At 39.8% G+C, this 17,850-nt stretch overlaps 1 protein-coding gene across 1 annotated transcript in view; it reads left to right on the plus strand.

The window, feature by feature from the left end:
* The window catches only part of Agbl1 (ATP/GTP binding protein like 1), a 739,063-nt gene that overhangs the window by 352,675 nt on the left and 368,538 nt on the right, over positions 1-17,850 (plus strand). The window contains exon 19 of the mRNA XM_028781654.1: positions 9,235-9,364. Coding sequence (XP_028637487.1) covers positions 9,235-9,364 — 130 coding nt within the window. The remainder of the gene's footprint in view (positions 1-9,234; positions 9,365-17,850) is intronic.

Here is a 17,850-nt window from a genome sequence, read left to right on the forward strand (position 1 = left end):
AGAGAGAGAGAGAGAGAGAGAGGGAGAGAGAGAGAGAGAGAGAGGTGGGGGAGAAAGAAACAAAGGAAGAAAGGAGAATGAATAGAAAGAAAGAATAAAAAGGTTGAGCAGCATGACTAAAATTGATCCTACCTTATGATAGTTTGAGTTGTTCTGCTGGAAGTTTGTTTTTACAAAATCAAGTTTGTATAGTAAGAGACAATGCATTTACATTTTACTTAGTATTGGTTTCAAATAAAATGGACATGTCAGACACTGACATGACAGTAGGAAGCAGGGTGCGCAGGTGTGTGCGGTAGCAGGGGATGGGTTGTCTTGAAGACTTCTTGAGCTGCCTCTGCTCCAGGTAAAAGATTCTAAATATCATCTGTTAGAGTTCTCTTCAATGTGGGGCAATGCTGCCCTTTCTAAAGGACATGGCTCCATTTTTAAAGGTTAATTTTCTTGCTTTCCTTTCTGTACTGTGTGAACCATCACATCTTTCACTTCATCAAGCACAGACTCCAGAGGACTCTTATTTGAATGTGGGTTTAGGAGTAGGATGCAAGGGTGGTACAGGTACTACTGGTGGGTGGAGATACTTGGCATGGTGGGGGGAGAAGTGTAAAGAACAACCTATTAATATTTAGATTGACTTATGTTAAAGTTTCAACTTTTTTGAGTATTTCTCTTCATATGTATGTGTATTCATGTGTATATGTGAATATGTGTGCACTTGTGTGTATGTGTCTGTGTTTGTGTGTGTGTCTGTTTCTATGTGTGTGTACATGGAGCATCTAAGAAAACTTGTCACTTCTTACCCACTGGAATACTGCTGCCTTCTTTGGGACAAAGTCTCTTGTTGGCCTGGTCCTCATCAACTAGGCTAGACTGCCTAGTTAGCAAGCTTTGAAATCCTTCTGTGTCATCTTTCTCAGCGTTGAGATTACAGGAATATGCTAGCATGCCCAACAATTTATGTAGTTTCTGGGGATTAAACTTAAGTCATAATGCTTACAAGACCAGTGCTTTACTGACTGACAGATTCCTACAGCCTCTGGATATTTTTCATAGTAAAGATGAAGTTAAAGTCAGTTGTTGGTTAATCTAGGCATGTTCAGTATTTGGCTAGCAGAATTTATGTAGCTAAGGACAGGTATGAGTAGTCGTAAACTCATTTAATAAAACTATGAGAACTTCCTGTGGCTTTTATCTAACTCAACTGAACAGTTTTCAAGCATGAATATTGTAGATGACGTTTTGTCACAATGACCAACAGGTTTGACACCCTATTGGATTTTCCATTCTTGGGCTATGATTTGATTAACCTCTGAGTCTCTGGAGTTGTTGAAGAACAACTTTCTTGGTTTCTTCTGCTCTCCATCTTTAATTGTAAGCATTTTGAGTTGCAAATGATTTCCTGAGCACAATAAAATGTTCCTTAAATCTCTGATTGTCTTGATATTTCAAACTACCTTGAAATTAATTTGATTATTTTGCCTTTTATTTCCCCTTTTCCACTTGAGAAATGTTCATTTGGAAATCTCTGAGCACAGCATCTGGACAATGAGCCTCATTCTGAGTTAACAAATTCTAGAAGCTTCAATGCATCTCTGAGGTTTTGAATATAGTTTCCTTCTGTACTCACACTTTGTCCCAGTGTGGAATGTGCTTAGACCAATGAAAATGCTTTCTAAATCCCAAACACACTACCATTCCTAAGACCCCAGAGCTTGCTGTGCTGGGCTCTCTTGCTATCAAGCCTAGCCTCATCTGTTCTGTCTGCTGGGTACCTTCTCTCCATTTTTCAGACATAGACAGATGGGGGATTTTTGAATCATCTTTTTTTTTCTGACTCCAGTTTTGTAAATTCTCTTATAGGAAGATACACAATTTCTCCCTTTCTTTTCTGATTTATGGCCCATTCTTTACTTTCAGAATTCTGGTGGTTCATATTCTTTCTGAAGTGATGTTTAGAGTACTTGTCTCCCAGTGTCTTGGTGATCTCTGTGATTGGCTGATAAATATGATCTATAGCTAGTGTTAAGTATATAATTTTGAGAAGTTGAGTCTGGTAGTACATACCTGGACTTGCAGCACTCAAGAGATGGAGGCAGCAGGATTGTGAATTGGAAGGCTACAGAGTTAAGCCTATCCAACGAGGGGAAAGATGAGATTAAAAAAAAAAAGAATGAGTGTCATTAGTTGAATGAGTGTTCTTTTTCTCCTTGTTTTCCTTTTGGTTATAATTTTTGACACCAGGTCTCATGATGTAGCCAGGTCACCCTATCTGTTAACTATATAGCTAAGGGTAAGCTTATTTTTCAAAATCTCCTACTTTTGTCTCCCATGTTCTAATATCACAATAATGTGCTACCATTCAGGGCTAGTTTGTCTTTGCTTTTAAAAAGGAAACGTATATCACCAAAATTTCAATTTTGAAATTTAAACAGTTAAATTTCAAATTTAATAATATTTCTATCTTTGTAGATCCCATCTCATTTCCTCCCCCTGAGAATTCTTGACTCATTTATTATCCTCTCTACTTTCAAATTATAATCGAAACAAACAGAACATCAATAGAATCCCTATGTATTATTCTTCAAGAATGATGACTATGTGGACACAGATTGTGAATACCTGACAGAGTGGGTGGGTTGTGTCTATATGAAGCACTTATTGTAAGACTGTTCAGTGACAGTGCCTGCTCCACCTAAAAAACTGTCATCAACCTCTGTATATGTCAAGCTCTGGCAGATTTCTATGGAGACAGCTATATCAGGCTCCTGTGATATTCACAGCTAATCATTGAACTGATCATGGGATTCCCAACGGAGAAGTTAGAGAGAAGACTGAAGGAGCTGAAGGGGTTTGCGGACCCATGGGAAAAGCAACAATATCAACCAACCAGAGCTCCTAGGGTCTAAACCACCAGCCTGGGAGCACATAGGGAGGGACCCATGGCTCCAGTTGTACATGTAGAGGAGGATGGCCTTGTTAGGCATAGGTGAGAGAGGAGATATTTGGTCCCATGAAGGCTGGATACCCCAGTGTGGGGGAATTCGAGGGTGGGGAGGTGGGAGTGGTTGAGTAGGCAGGGGCACATCCTCGTAGATGCAGGAGGAGGGGGGATGGGATAGGGGGTTTCTGGGTGGTGGAGAAATGGAGAAAGAAGATGACATCTGAAATGTAAATAAAATACCCAATAAAAAATAATTTTAAAAAACCCTCCTCAATAGGGGTTCAGGATGTAGCTCAGTTGGTATAGTACTAGCTGAAATGCATGAAGCCTTTTATTTGATCACAAAGAATGCATAAAACATTTTGACTATGGTGGCGAATTCCTGAAATCTTAGCACTCAGGAAGTAGAAGCAGGATATTAATTATTCAAAGCCATCACTGACTGTGGTGAGTTCAGGGCCACTGTGGCTTACCTGAGTCTTTGCCTAGAAAATAAACAAATGCATAGAAACATTCAAAGCTAGAGAAAGATAATGAGCTCCCATTTAGGCCAGGCATCTTTGCACCATGATTCTTGTTATAATTACAGATCTAGACTGAGAGATAGTGATTGGCATTTGAGGGGTTTCCTGGGATACAGGTATTTCAAGGTAACATTGAACTATCTGGATATTTAAGTACATTAACTACCACAGTTTCTTCAAGAAACTTTATTATAAATGAAAATATTTTTAATTTAAGCTAAAAAAATGGAAAACTAGCCTGGGAATATAGCATGGTTGGTAGAGTGTTAGCCTAGGATGCCTGGAGCCCGATTCCCTGATTTTGATCCCCAGAGAGTCATAAACTAGAATAGTAACACACGTACTCAGGGGGCAAGGCAAGAAGGCTAGAGTGTCAAAATATTCCTTGGCTACCTAGCAAGTTTGAGGCCACTATGAATACATGACACTTTGTCAGAGAGAGAGAAAGAGAGAAAAGGAAACAGAGAGAGACATAGACAGAGACAGAGAGATATAGAAATAGACAGTGATAGACAAAGAGAGGAATAGAGAGATGAAGAGGAGAATCAGACACAGAAACAGAGACAAAAACAATCAGAGAGACACAGAGAAATAGGGAGAGACATACAGAAAGATATAGAGAGACAGATAGACAGACAGACAGACACAACACACAGAAAAGCATAGATAAACAGACAGAGGCAAAGAGACAGGATCACACACACACACACACACAGAGAGATAGAAATACAAAGAAGAACGAGAAAGAGAGGGGTTGATAAAAACTGTAGAGGACCAGTTATATCATATTACCTATGCGAACCAGAGGTATGTGACTTTTTTTTTTTTCTGTAAAAGTTTGTCATTTCCAGTGTGGAAGAATAGCGATGATCTTTCCTTGCTCTTCCTGTAAGAAAACTAAGACTTCAAACTCTATTTGAGGGTTGACCCCTTCTCAGAAATCGCAGGCTCTGAATGTCTTGCCAGCCCCTCATCACTGTCCATCTGCTAAGTCTCTGCACAATGAAGCGGCAGCTGTCATTGCAGAAATGCTACAGTAGATAGTAAGATGGGGTACATTTTCATCTTCATATGCTTAAAACAAATCCCTGCGAAGAGCACCAGCAGCTTCTATGACTACAGGGATCTCAGGTATCATTAACATAAAATGCCAAACGGATTTGCAGATTGGGAGCAAATGGATTTGCTTTAAAAGAAAAAGCTCTCAAGGCAGGTGTAGTACACATTGTGGTTGTCGGCAGTTACTGAGCTGTAGGAAATATCAAAGCTGTAGGCACACACAGAGAGATACCTCCAAATCACAGCCACACATGCAGGCCTGAATACAAATGTAAGCATATGTGGTTCTCAAATCTCCACAGCCAAGCTCTGCCGCTGGGATGGTTCAATTTCTTTATCCTGGAAAAACACACTAAACAAAACTTTCACTAAAATAACAGCTCCCTAACGTCTATATTATTTTCACTGTCACAACTTTCTCCACATGCAGATCACAGACAATCCTATTTCTTCTCCTCCCTTAGCCCTGGCTAGTAGCCTAAAGAGTAATCAGTAATTCCCTTTGTAATTTTGTATTTTGATTAATTCTTTTCCATTCCATTCCACTGCCTCTACCATGAAGTGTGCTTAAATCAAATAAACTTCAAAGCAGATCACAGCCCCTTCTCTGTGGTCCCTGGCGAAGTTTCTTCTCTTTTCTATTCACCCTGCATACTGATTCCTGACTGTTATTCATAGGCAGTATAGATTGCATGAGGAAAGGAAACAGTGGACATGGTCACCACTGAGCTGTGCATCTCTGACCAGTGGGGACAGGAGATATGGCTATAGAGCACATGTGGTATAGTCACACAAGAAGGTGTAGATGGATATAGGACTATGCTGCTCAATTTCCATGAAAACACAAATGATAGGTACCCTTTCATTTGATCTTCAAAACAACACAGAGTAGACCAGGGTTTGGTGATCCCTGATGATTATACCTATGATAATGATAACCTTAGGAAGCAGGATAAACATACCTACTTTCCTCATGTAAGAATACTGATTATAAATGAACTCCCCAAATACCATACCCAGTGATGGAGCCAGGAGCTAGAACTCTGCCTTCTTAATCAAAACTTGGGTGGTTTCTAGTTGCAGTACAGAACTTTATTTTCTTTATTTTTTAAGAATTATGGTACAGAATTGTGTTTCTGCTGTGTGGTAATCTATGGACCTTTCCATGGAGATGTTGCCCCTGAACTGGGTCTCCATGGAGCTGAGGGAAAGAGGAGGGAGAGGGAATCGCAGAATTGTTGGCTGTTGGATACATAACAATACGTGCATTTTTTTTGTTTACATAAACAGGAATGCCTTGAGAGAACCTCAGTTCATTTTATCATGGTCAGTGTTACAGAAAAAATAGTCTGTACTGTTGATGAGAATTCGGGTCAAGGCAAGAAAAATCACACAGCAGTTAAAGTATTCTCAGATTTTTGGATGCTTTGATTTCAGAATAAAAACCTAATGGATCTGGGAGGGAGAGGGGAGCAGGAAGGAAAAGGGAGGCCAGTTCAGATATGGGAGGAGATGGGGGAGAAATACAGAGGGTCAGGAACTTGAAAGTAGGTGTGTAGCAGTGTGGGAGGGGGAACTGGGGATGGCCACCAGAAAGTCCCAGATACCAGGGACCCAAGAGGTTCCCAAGGACCCAACAGGGGGGACTTTAGCTGAAATACCCAACGAAGAGGAGAAAGAACCTGTAGAGACCAAACCCAGTGGATAAGTATGGCCTCCAGTTGAGGGATGAGGCCACCCACCCACCTCCAGATTAATATTAATCTAGAATTCTTCCTGTCAAAAGGAAATGCAGTGACAAAGAGTGGAGCAGAAACTGAAGAAAAGGCCATCCAGAGACTGCCCCATCTAGGGATCTATCCCATCTGCTGCCACCAACCCTAGATACTATTGCTGATGCCAAAAAGTGCTTACTGACAGGAGCCCGGTATAGGTGTCCCCTGAGAGGCTCTGCCACAGCTGGACCAATACAGATGCGGGTATACACAGCCAAACATTGGACTGAGCATAGGCACCCCAATGTGGAAGTTAGGGTAAGGACTGTAGGAATTGAAGGGGTTTGCAACCCCATAGGAAGAACAACAATATCAACAAACCAGGCCCCCTAAAGCTCCCAGGGACTAAACCACCAACCAAAAAGTACACAGGGAGTATTCATGGCTCCAGCTGGATATGTAGCAGAGAATGGCCTTATCTGGCATCACTGAGAGGGGAGCCCCTTAGCCCTGTGGATGCTTGATGACCCAGGATAGGGAAATGGTAGGCTGCTGAGGCAGGAGTGGGTGGGCAGATGGGAGGACATCCTCAAAGAGTCAGGGGAAAGGAGGAAGAGATAGGAGGCTTGTGGAGGGGAAATGGGGAAAAGTGATAAAATTTGAAATATAAATAAATAAAATAACCAACAAAAAATGAAAAAAAAGAAGTGAAGCAAATATGCCACAGACCATTTCTGTCGTGCCTTTCCTTTCCACTGCTATTGGCATTAAATTTCTCTCTCTCTCTCTCTCTCTCTCTCTACCTCTCTCTCTCTCTTGCTCTCTCTCTCTCTCTCTCTCTCACACACACACACACACAAACACATGTACGTGTATGTGTATATATATATATATATATACATACATACATATATATATTTTTCTGGTTATAATCTGTCACTATGTAGCTATTGATAACCTTGAACTTCTATCTTCCTGTCTGTCCTTCTTGAGGGCTGAGATTACAGGCACACAATGTCACCCCTGGCTTATGTTGTATTGAGGATTGAATCTAGAGTTTCTTGCATTGTTAGGCAAACACTGTTACCATGTTAGCTACATCTCTAACCCATCAAGTAAAATATTTTATGACAAAATTAGGATAAATAAATTATTGAATATTTTCAATTTCTAGTGATTTCTAAGAGTTTGTAAGCAACTGGGAGCTAATGCTGAAAGATAACTTCAGAACCTGGAGATTTAAATATTGTACAAAAGAGTTTGAGCCATTTCCTCTCTAAGATTACTTGCTAACAGGCCAGTGATTTTAAGAGGGAAAGTGTGTTTGCTTCTACAATGTCAGGGCAAGAATTTGTTCTCTATTGATCACTTAATACCAATTATGGTAATTTTTTGAGAATTTTACTCAAGCGTTCACTATTCACCCCATTTCTTCCCATAAACCCTTTCAAATTCATAGACATTTCTATTGTCTTTGTTACAGACACACATACACACACACACACACACACACACACACACGCACGCACATTTCCACATATATATACATATACACCCTAGTGAGTCCATTTAGTGTTGTTGTCCATATGAACTAGAGTTTAGGGCTAAAAACTTGGGATTGGTTGAATCATCAGGGGCCTTGTCCCTGAAGAGAACCGATTACCTGATTCTCCGTTTCTCCTTGCTCAATGATTAACTATAGCCCTTCATCTAGGGATGAAGTCTTGTGAAATTGCATCCTCCCTCAAAGTTGGCTCTCTGACAAGTGTCATTATAGAGTCTTATGTTGTTGGCTGATACAGTTCCTTTTAGAATTGTAATGGTACCAATGAGTATTCTTCCTCCCTAAGGAAGCAAGCCCCCATTTCTTCCAGTCTATTAAGGAGGATAAAATAAATAAAAATGATAGTAGTACAAATTTCTCCAAAATGATTCTATAAGGATTCTTACAACAAACAGGACTAGAATTTCTAAGCTTCGGAATTCATGAAGTTTTGAGAACAAGGCTGACCTGCTGAAAGTTAAATAGGTGAGAATGGGTGGATATGGGAAGCTTGGTCAAACATATATCAAGCACACTGTTCAGAAGAAACTAAGCAATTTCATTGTGTGGGAGAATGGAAAGGTATTAGTGGGAGGGGCTTAATGGTGGTGGTTCTGGTGATGGGGTTGTTGTGTTGGTCTCTTCAATCTGTGGCATCTTGCTGGTTTACCATATAAATGCCATCATAGCCACTGTAGCCATCATACCAGGGAACATATCCTATGGATGGATTGCTTCTGATAAACTTTTAAGTTGTCTTGGGCTCATAGAACAACTCTCCCGGGAAGCTTTGCTTCTTTTTAAGGAGTTGACTAATCTTAGAAACTAACATGTTGGCTTTGACTATGAGTATCCCCAGGGAACATATAATCTTGAGCTTAGTTCTGGTAGTTTTCAAAGATTTCCCAAGAAGGAATGTGTGGGCTAGAGGCAAAGACTCCTAGGTGTAAATCTTTAGTTATATATCTTGGGTCACTTGTTTCTTCACTGGAGTGTAATAATAATATTGAGTTTTATAATGCTATTGGGCCATCTAGAAATATAATATTTCACTATACTGTGTGTGCTATCTTGAGCTCAAATTAGTTATTTGTAGAACTGATGGCCCTGGAGATCGTACATTGACTTTCTTTTTTTCTTTTCTTCTTCTTCTTTTTTTTAATGGGTACATACAGTTGGAAACCATGTTTCCCAAATTTTGTCTTAAAACACTATTAACCCTGTATTAAGTTAGATGCAGTTTCCAATTCCCACAGCTGCAGATAACTAGGCCACTCCACAGTCTTCTAGTACTGATCTGCAGCTTCCTGGACATCTGGAGCTGGTGGCAGAAGTCAGATCGAAGTTGGATTCATTAGTTTAATTGTTTGTCAGCTTGGATTTTATTTTATGAAGCTATTTTTTGTCTAAATGTTTTTTTTTGTTTTGTTTGCTTATTGTTCCTTCCTGCAGTCACAGATGCTCACTGAGAGGCGAGGATCTCAACAGACAGTGGCTCTTTCCCCAAGCTCATCTCCAACCAACCATCTACCATGCCAAAGGTCTTCTTCACTTCCTAAGCAGTACTGGCCGGGGGCCTGTGGTGAGTCACTTCTTTCTTTCATACTACAATGAAAGTTCCTTTTACCCTCCAGGAGACAGCTCATCAGCTGTATGACAGTTGTTATGTCAAATGACCACAAGCTGGGTGGCTTAAAGTAACAGAACTTCTCGTATCACATTTCTAGAGGCTGACAGTCTAAAATGAAAGAGTTGGCAAGCTGTTCTGATCCTTCTGACTTTAAAAATATCATCCCCCCTTTCTTGCAATGTGTTGTGGCTACTCGCAGTACTCAGTTGTCGTTGGCCCATTTGATCCATCACTTACATCTTCACAGGACCATCTGAGCTTGGTGTCTGGTGGTCTGCACTCTCCTCTTCTAAAGGCATTCATCATTGGGTTAGGACAGTTATTCAGTTTAATCTTAGCATTCCTCCACTTACTAAGATGCACATCCCATACAAGACCATATTTCTAGGCTCCAGGGATTAGAGTTGCAACATATATTTTATGAAGACCCAATTCATCTCACAATAGGTTCAGAACAATGGTTCAATGCTTACTGGTAAAAACTGGAAATTTTTCTAGTTTTATTCTTACATTATTAAACTAGAAATACTATTTTCATATATTTTTCAGGACAATTCTAGCATTGTCCTAGGTCGTTTCATATGTAGGATTTCCTCTCCAGTCCCAAGTACTATGCAACTGATGTCAGACAATCTGAAACCAGAAGCCTTAGTTCCAGATAAGAAAGAAAAAATGGCAACAGAGTGGCCTATGGGAATGCTCATGTGTTTTCTACGAACTGTGACCAGATCCATCTGTAGAAGTGTGAGGACAAATGTCCACATGTACTAAAAATGAAGGAATGTCAGACTGAGCAGTTCTACCAGAACCTACTTTCTAAAGCTTATACACTGTGATTACGAGAATGGCATGTTTAATGAATCCTGGAAAGACCTATGAGATTTGTAGTCCAATTTCAAGAGATGAACACATAAAGTGCTATCCCTAAAGCCATTCAAATGTATACAGTAGAACAGAGATTCAGTTCTGCTATGTTTGTGATGCTGAGGTACAGCTTCACTTTGTGATTTACTCTTTGAGTATGTTCCGGTTGCCCACTTCCAGGTTCAAAGATTCTTCAGGTTTCAGGGTACTCAAAATAGCTGTTATCTTGTATTTCTAGTATACTGTGGTAAAAAAAAAAAAACATAAAATTGACATCTGTAAAAGGGAAAATTATGATGTCTTCTTGGAATAGAGCCCAAATATTTGGTAACAGTGTTACTAACAATCAGCTAAGTTCACCGGAACTTGGAGTAAGAGTGTGTGTGTATGTGTGTGTTTTTCCTAAATTTTATTTTAATTATATTTGTCTATGTCATATAGTATGGGATTCAATATATGCATATGATAAATAATAGTCAAATGAGGGCACATAACATTCCTATCCCCTTAAAAATTTAAAAAAATATATGGGTCATGAAAAAACAAATATTCCGAGTTACCTCTTACTTGTAGATGCTTAAAATTTTAATTTCAGTACAGAATATTTAGCTCTAGTGTTCCTCAACACCGTGGGCTGACTGCAAATTCATAAGAACTTACATAGTTTAGAGTTTCAGAGGCTCCAGAAACAATGCAATGATGAAGGTATAGATACATATGCTGCTCACCCACATTGCATATGTGCATTGAAATATCACAGGATATACATCAGTAGCTTCAGAGAAGAATTAACGGTGGGTGAGCCATGTAGCCATGAAGTACATCCTTTACTCCATGCCCATCCTCCTCCAGAAGTCAAACTCATACCTCCTGGGTAAAGGATTGCACCCAAACTCACACCACTAACATTGACCGCCTGGCACTATACAAATCCCCATCTAATGAAAGATATTCTTGTCCACCATAATATTCCAAGGGTTTAAAGGTTTGTCTCCCAAAGCCTGTAAATAGACACACTTTGCTTTAAAACCTGCAAAACTGTACTGCCGTGATTGGATGAGTCAACTTCTCTTTGGCACATAGAACAACAGCATGTGCCTCTGCCCCCAAGAACATAAATTGAATCCTGGTTCAAATGTTTAATAATGTACTGTAGTCATCCCTGCTTCCAAGGACACGTGCATCTCAAGGAGGCAGTGTAATCTCTGCTGGTGTCTGTGTTCATCAAGCTCTACAGAGCAAGGCTGCAGTCTCACAGTTGAAAGCTGGAGAAAGGCTGTTGCTCAGTGTGGGAAGCTTTAGCCTCCAGGAGAAGAGAGTGATTCGGGAGAGAAGAACCCCGGATCTGATACACATTTAAACACACGCACATGTTAAGTCCTCAACAAAACAGGATTTCTTTCTGCTCTGACAATCTCTAATTGAAGAGCGGAGCATTTATTTTAAAGAGTGACAGGTGAAAGGCTTGTTTAAAAGTATAAATAAACATTAATTAGCTATAAACATGACAGCCGCAGACTTGTTTCCTGCTGGGACCATCTGAGAGGTGGGTGAGAAACAGCTGAGTACTAAATGTTATTCCCAGTGTTACAGAGCTCTTTAACAGGCAGGATGCCACCTTTTAGGTACCTACTGGGCTATATTTAACCCACCCCCCTGCCAGCAGCTGAGGCACTACCACTCACTCTTGCTGGTCCTGTTCTGACAGAGAAGAGTCCCTCTCTGTCCACATTGATTTTTAAGTTCTGTGGCTGGAGAGTAATGTTGACTCTGCCCAATTTTGGGGTCTTATGAAAATGTTTATGGAAGCACTGGAAAAAACACTCTGTGATGGCTGGGGAGACGCCCCTGTCACAGATGCTACTCAGGTATTTGACTCAGGTTAATTGGTACCAGTTGCAAGAACCAATGAAATGGAAGTCATTGCCCTGATTCTTCTGAGAATTGCCAAAGAACACAGGCACTGCACCTCTGTTCTTCATTTCCTGCATCTATCCATCTTCTCAGGAATTTGTGTAGCATCTTTCTTTTGTACATTAATTTATACTCTGCAGTTGTAAAGATTGAAGTAGGTATGCAAAGCCTATATACATATTTTATTTAATTTTTAGTTTATAAACATATTTTAATATTAATAATACATATAGTGCATTTTAAAGATATCAGCCCCATTCCATCTTCTTTTATACCACCCACCACTCTTCCCTTCCAATGTCATGTGCTTTAAAAATAATTTAATACACACAGAATCTCTTTGTTGATGTCTGCTTGGGTATAGGTGTGGAATCATCTACTGGGGCATGCATCTCAGGTCTTGTGTTCCTAAAGAAAATTGGTTCTTCCTTAAGTAGTAGCCTTCAGTTGCCAATAGGTCCTTAGATAGGATGAGATCACAAGAACACTTCCCCCCACTCATATTTTTCCCAGTGATCCCTCAGCCTTGAGAGGGGAGGCCATCATACAGATGTCCCATTTAGAATTTAATATTCCACAGTCTTATTTTCTGCACATTGGATGGTTGAAAATCTCTGAATTAATCAACACATCACTTAAAAAGGGGGTTGACAGATGCATTTATCTAGGGGCATAAAAATAAGGACTCAGGGTGTGGCTTCTTACTATGTCCGTTTAGCAGAATAAAGATTGCCAGTTGCTTTAAGATCACTCTTAGGTAGGACTAAGGTAGAAGGGAAGCAGTTCTCAAAAGAAGCAATGTGACACAAAGCAATAAAAATGGCTGCAGAAGTCTGTGTGTCTGTGTGTGTGTGTGTGTGTGTGAAGTTGTCTGAGATGACTGGGATACAGATGAAGAATTGAGCAGGAATTATGGAAGGACTAGGTACTGATACTTCAGCTGAGTTTGAGGGATAAACTGGTCGCTGGAGGAGAGATTGCTGGGGTCTTCTGGACCTTCTTTTAGCTCTTTCCCATTTTATTGAACCCAGAATGACTATTCTTGTTCAGATGTTTAACTCACACTAATGTCCTCTAGGCAGTTCTCTCGTTTAAGTTCCCTCTTCCTAAGTGACTCTGCATTGTCTATGGTTGACAATAAAAACTAACCAGGACAGTAATCAAAACGACCCCTCTCCCAGATAAGAAAATTCAATTAACTACTGATATATTTAATAATATGAATCAAGTTTAAAACATTATGTTAACTGAAAGAGAGTGGACATGAAGGAAGACATAATGAATGTTTGTATTTCAGTAATAAGGGAAGGTTAACATTAAAGCAGTGATAACTCTGGGGAAGGAGACTGAAACTTTGGGTTTAGGAGAGGACTTCTAGGTAGTGAAAATATTCTATATCATGATTAAACAAACTGTTATACCAAACTTGCTGAACTAGATATCCAGTATTCACACTTTATAGTAACATAAAATATCTGCTTACATACAGAAAATCTAAAAATACACAAAACAAAAATACGGAACTTTAAAATGCAGCTAGGGTGCATTTTAAAAATTGGGGTGCATAAAATAAGGCTTGCCAGCCCCAAAAGGGTGCAAGTCAAGTAGAGAAATACAGCTTTGCCAAAGCCTAAAGAAGATAGTGAAGATGTTGTTCTTCACAACAGATGAGAGAGAGAGAGAGAGAGAGAGAGAGAGACAGAGACAGAGACAGAGACAGAGAGAGACAGAGACAGAGAGAGACAGAGACAGAGAGGCAGAGAGAGAAGGGAAACCCAATGAAGCTGAGACAAGTTCAAGAATCATCTGTTAAGAGGTATTGACTTGCTTCCTGTGTGTGAAGATTCACATGAGATCCAGGAGACCCTTGACTCAGAGGATAGTCCAGCACAGCATCACCTGTGGAAGAAAGCTTTTAGAATACCAGGTCACAGGAAAACAGACAAACTGTCTCTGATGTGTTGCCACGTTGCAGTCAGCCTGGCCCTTGGGCTGCTGCCAAGAACTGGGGCTTCAGGATTAGGAGAGGTATCGATTCCCATCCTCCTGGCTCTTGCTATGTGAGTGCATGTTGATAAAGGGATTTCAGGGCTCTTTGCAGAGCTCATTGATTTCCATTTACAACTCACACAAGCTTGGCTACCTTCTGCCAGAGGATAGGACGTGTGTGTGTGTGTGTGTGTGTTTTCTTTCTCAGAGTCCTGTAGAATATGAGTTTTCTCCATTTAACTGATTTTCCTGGTTATATTCAAATCCTCCATCATATTTGTTTAATAAAAAGGCACAGAAAAAGAAGGGGGACAAGATCACAGGTCCCTAAGACCCAATTAAGCAGAGTTCAAGACACTTAGTACTGTTTTATTGTTGGCACTGTATTCCTCAGAAATGGCATTAAAAACTGGTGTTTCTTTACAGAGATCCGTTGCTTGTTAATGAACTAAATTTATAACTCCTTGCATTTGAATATATGATGGGGGACAAGCTACCTCATGTCATTGCTGCTATAACTGATAGAGAAGAATATAATGTTCATAAAGGTATTGGAAGAAAAAATGTCATTTCAATTCTGTTTCTTTTTATTTAGAATGATTTCTTGCTAGTAGAATAAAGGCATCTATTGAAAAGCTGTGTTTAGATATGCCTTTTCCTGACACAGATAACTTAAAGATAAATGAATTGCCAAAGTTTCTTAGATTGATTACATTGAGTACATTGAAAACCTAAGGCTATTTTTCACATCGCTCCTGTTGATGCCTTTCATGTACTTTTTAAGTACCATGGAGTAGAGGGGCATTTAGGGTCTTACATATGCCACAGGTTGGGCCAGGTAGATTTCCCAAACAGATCTGCACACTTTGTATTTTTGTGTGAGATGGGATGAGGGGGAAATAGGAAGAAGTTCCTGAATCAAAGTTTCCCTTGAGATGTTATGAATACTTTTGCTGTGAGGTGGTAGAAACAGCAGGGGATTGAGACAGGGGAGAAAGGTAGCAAGAACTGGGAGGAAATGGAACAGGTGAATGGGTTTTGCTTGGTGTTTTTCTCTGGAAGAGGGCCAAAAGAGGCTTCCGATGAAGTTGGGTAGATGGTTTAAGTGTGTCAGGGGGTAGGGTAGGAACATCTTTATTTTCTTCAGCTTCCCAAAAGATTGTCCAAAACAGTTTATCTTGTGAATGGATAAAGGTGACAGTAATAGTTGACAAGTTCTCGCTCTTAAAGTAAGGCTTGCATGGACCAAAGTACAGTCAGCCTTTGGGGTCAAGATCACCACCGATTCTCAAGAGAATGAGGCAAGACTAGGGTAAACCTTCCTATACTAAAAGGGTAACCACATGATGGACAATCATTCATACTCCCCTGTGCTAAAAGCTTACCCAGACAACTTGGAAACCTGTTGTAGGTCAAAAAGACTAGTCTGGGTCTTGCCTTTCCACAGACAAAGAGAGTTTGCTAACGTAGCTTCCCTGGCAGGCACATGATATAGATAAATAGTGTAGCAAGGTCTCACTCAGAAGTTGGAAGGATTGAGTTAAAAGGTGGCACAGAAGCTACTGATTCACTCCCTTCTACATGTATAAACGGAGGAAGGGAATATTTCAGCCCCAAAGCATCTGCCCAGGGCTCCCTGCAGAACTCTGCCTTGGTGTCAAACTTACCAGTCAGGGACACCTAACCAATGACATAGAGTAGGAAACAGCTAATGCAAGACCTTGGAGATACATTCTGTTTGGCAATTAACAATCATTATATTATTCTTTTTCACTGGTGGAGCCTCTGGTTTTAAATGTTTGACTACAGAAAACTTTTAGAGCCAAAGTGATCAGAGTATGAGATGCAGCATCGTTCTCTTTCTATGGGCATTCAAGGGCAAGATGTTTAACCTCCTGTAACATTTGCAGAAGTGAAATGGCAGCATCTTCCATGGGAGACATTTATACTAAATGTGGATGAGTATAAATTCTTAACATGGTAATTGGCCCATGTCAGACATTCTAATTGATATAAATCATTAAAATTATTGAGTTAGTGATAGGCATTCAATACAAAAGAAAGCCAAATATTGAACTGTATATTTGGGGTTTTATATGAGATTTTTTCAATGTAATTGAAAAGAAAAAACTTTCATGTTGCCTATGGCTAACCTCATCCATCATTGGATGTCATGTGCAAGTTACATAACATGTTACCTATGGAGAAAGTGCAATTAAACATTGTTATCCATGAATTGTGCGTACAAAGATTTTAGCAAGTGTAAATTAAAATAGTTAGGAAAAAATAATTATGCTGAACATTGCAAATTTTGTTTTCCTGCCATTATTACCTAATAAGTGAATAGCAATATATACGTTGTTATAAATATATAGCACCTATGATGTATTCGGTATTTTAGGCAGTATAAAGGTCATGTAAAATATTTGGAAGCTTTATATAACTTATATGCAAAAACAATACTGTTTGCATACGGTATTCAATTATTTATGAGTTTTTGGTGTCTGTGAGTGCTCCTGAAACAGATGCTTTGTAGATACTTGGAGAAGACTCTATAGTAGCGAGGACTGTATCTGGGATATGCAGTTTGTAAAACGGGCTCTTGGAAAGTAATTGCATATGTCACTAATTATCACTTCCCCTATGGAGATATTTACTATTTTCAGAAATATGGGCTGAATGTTGCCTGCCCAATACTGTGTACAAGTAGAATCTCTAGGGCTTTGTAAGCCTTGGTTGGTTTAATTGGAAGTGTTGCTCTTTGGGGATTCCATCACATTCTCCAGAAGTTGCCTTCTCCCAGATCCAGCCTTGCTTTCATTTTCCTCTGGCAATTGTATAAATAATGCAGAGGTCTCACTGCAGAGAAGGAGCAATGAGGCCCAGATGTCAAGATCGGAAAACACAGAGGCTCAAAGCGGGCAAAGCAGAGCAGTAAACACAATCAGACCTAGTGAGCCACGGGGAGCTGGGGAAACACTAAGGGAAGTGTTTGAACAGGGATAACCTCATGAAGATGGAGGCCCAATTAGCTTGCAGAGAAACCAGACTAGGAGCAAGGGAGGAAGAAGGAATGGAATGGGAGCCTGATCAAATTCTTCACTGCACAAGGAATGACAGAACTCACATTTTCATTCATTAAATTAACCTTGCAATTAAGTGCAGACAAAATTCCTTGAGAGAGGTCCTAGGGAGAGGGATAGGGAGTAGATCCAAAGTGTTTGATTTACCTTGGATGGAGAAGAAATTAAAACCTTGGGAGGGGAATCAGTTTAACCAAAAATCAGAAGTTAAAACCAAGCACTCCAGCCCAAGCAAAACTAAACAACACTGTATGGAGGCTTTAAATCCCTATTTCTTCTTTCTTTCTTTCTTTCTTTTTTGCCTTGGAGAATAGTATAATTATTGGCTATTAACTTAAACCTTAAGTTCAGGTATAATTACTAACTTCATTCTCACAATGTTTTTAAACCTATTTACTCCCCAAGTCCTGGGAAATTCACCCCTTACAAACATTCCTTTCTGTATTGTTTTTAAAATTATTTTTAATTAGCATGTGTGTGTACATGTATGTGTGCATGCATATGCATGTGTGTATGCCATGGTATAGACTTAAGAGAACAACTTTCTGACGTTTGTTGTTTCCCCCGATCATAAGTTCCAGGCATTGA

Source organism: Grammomys surdaster, unplaced genomic scaffold (genome assembly GCF_004785775.1).
Source record: "Grammomys surdaster isolate TR1022 unplaced genomic scaffold, NIH_TR_1.0 493, whole genome shotgun sequence".
Classification (NCBI taxonomy): domain Eukaryota; kingdom Metazoa; phylum Chordata; class Mammalia; order Rodentia; family Muridae; genus Grammomys; species Grammomys surdaster.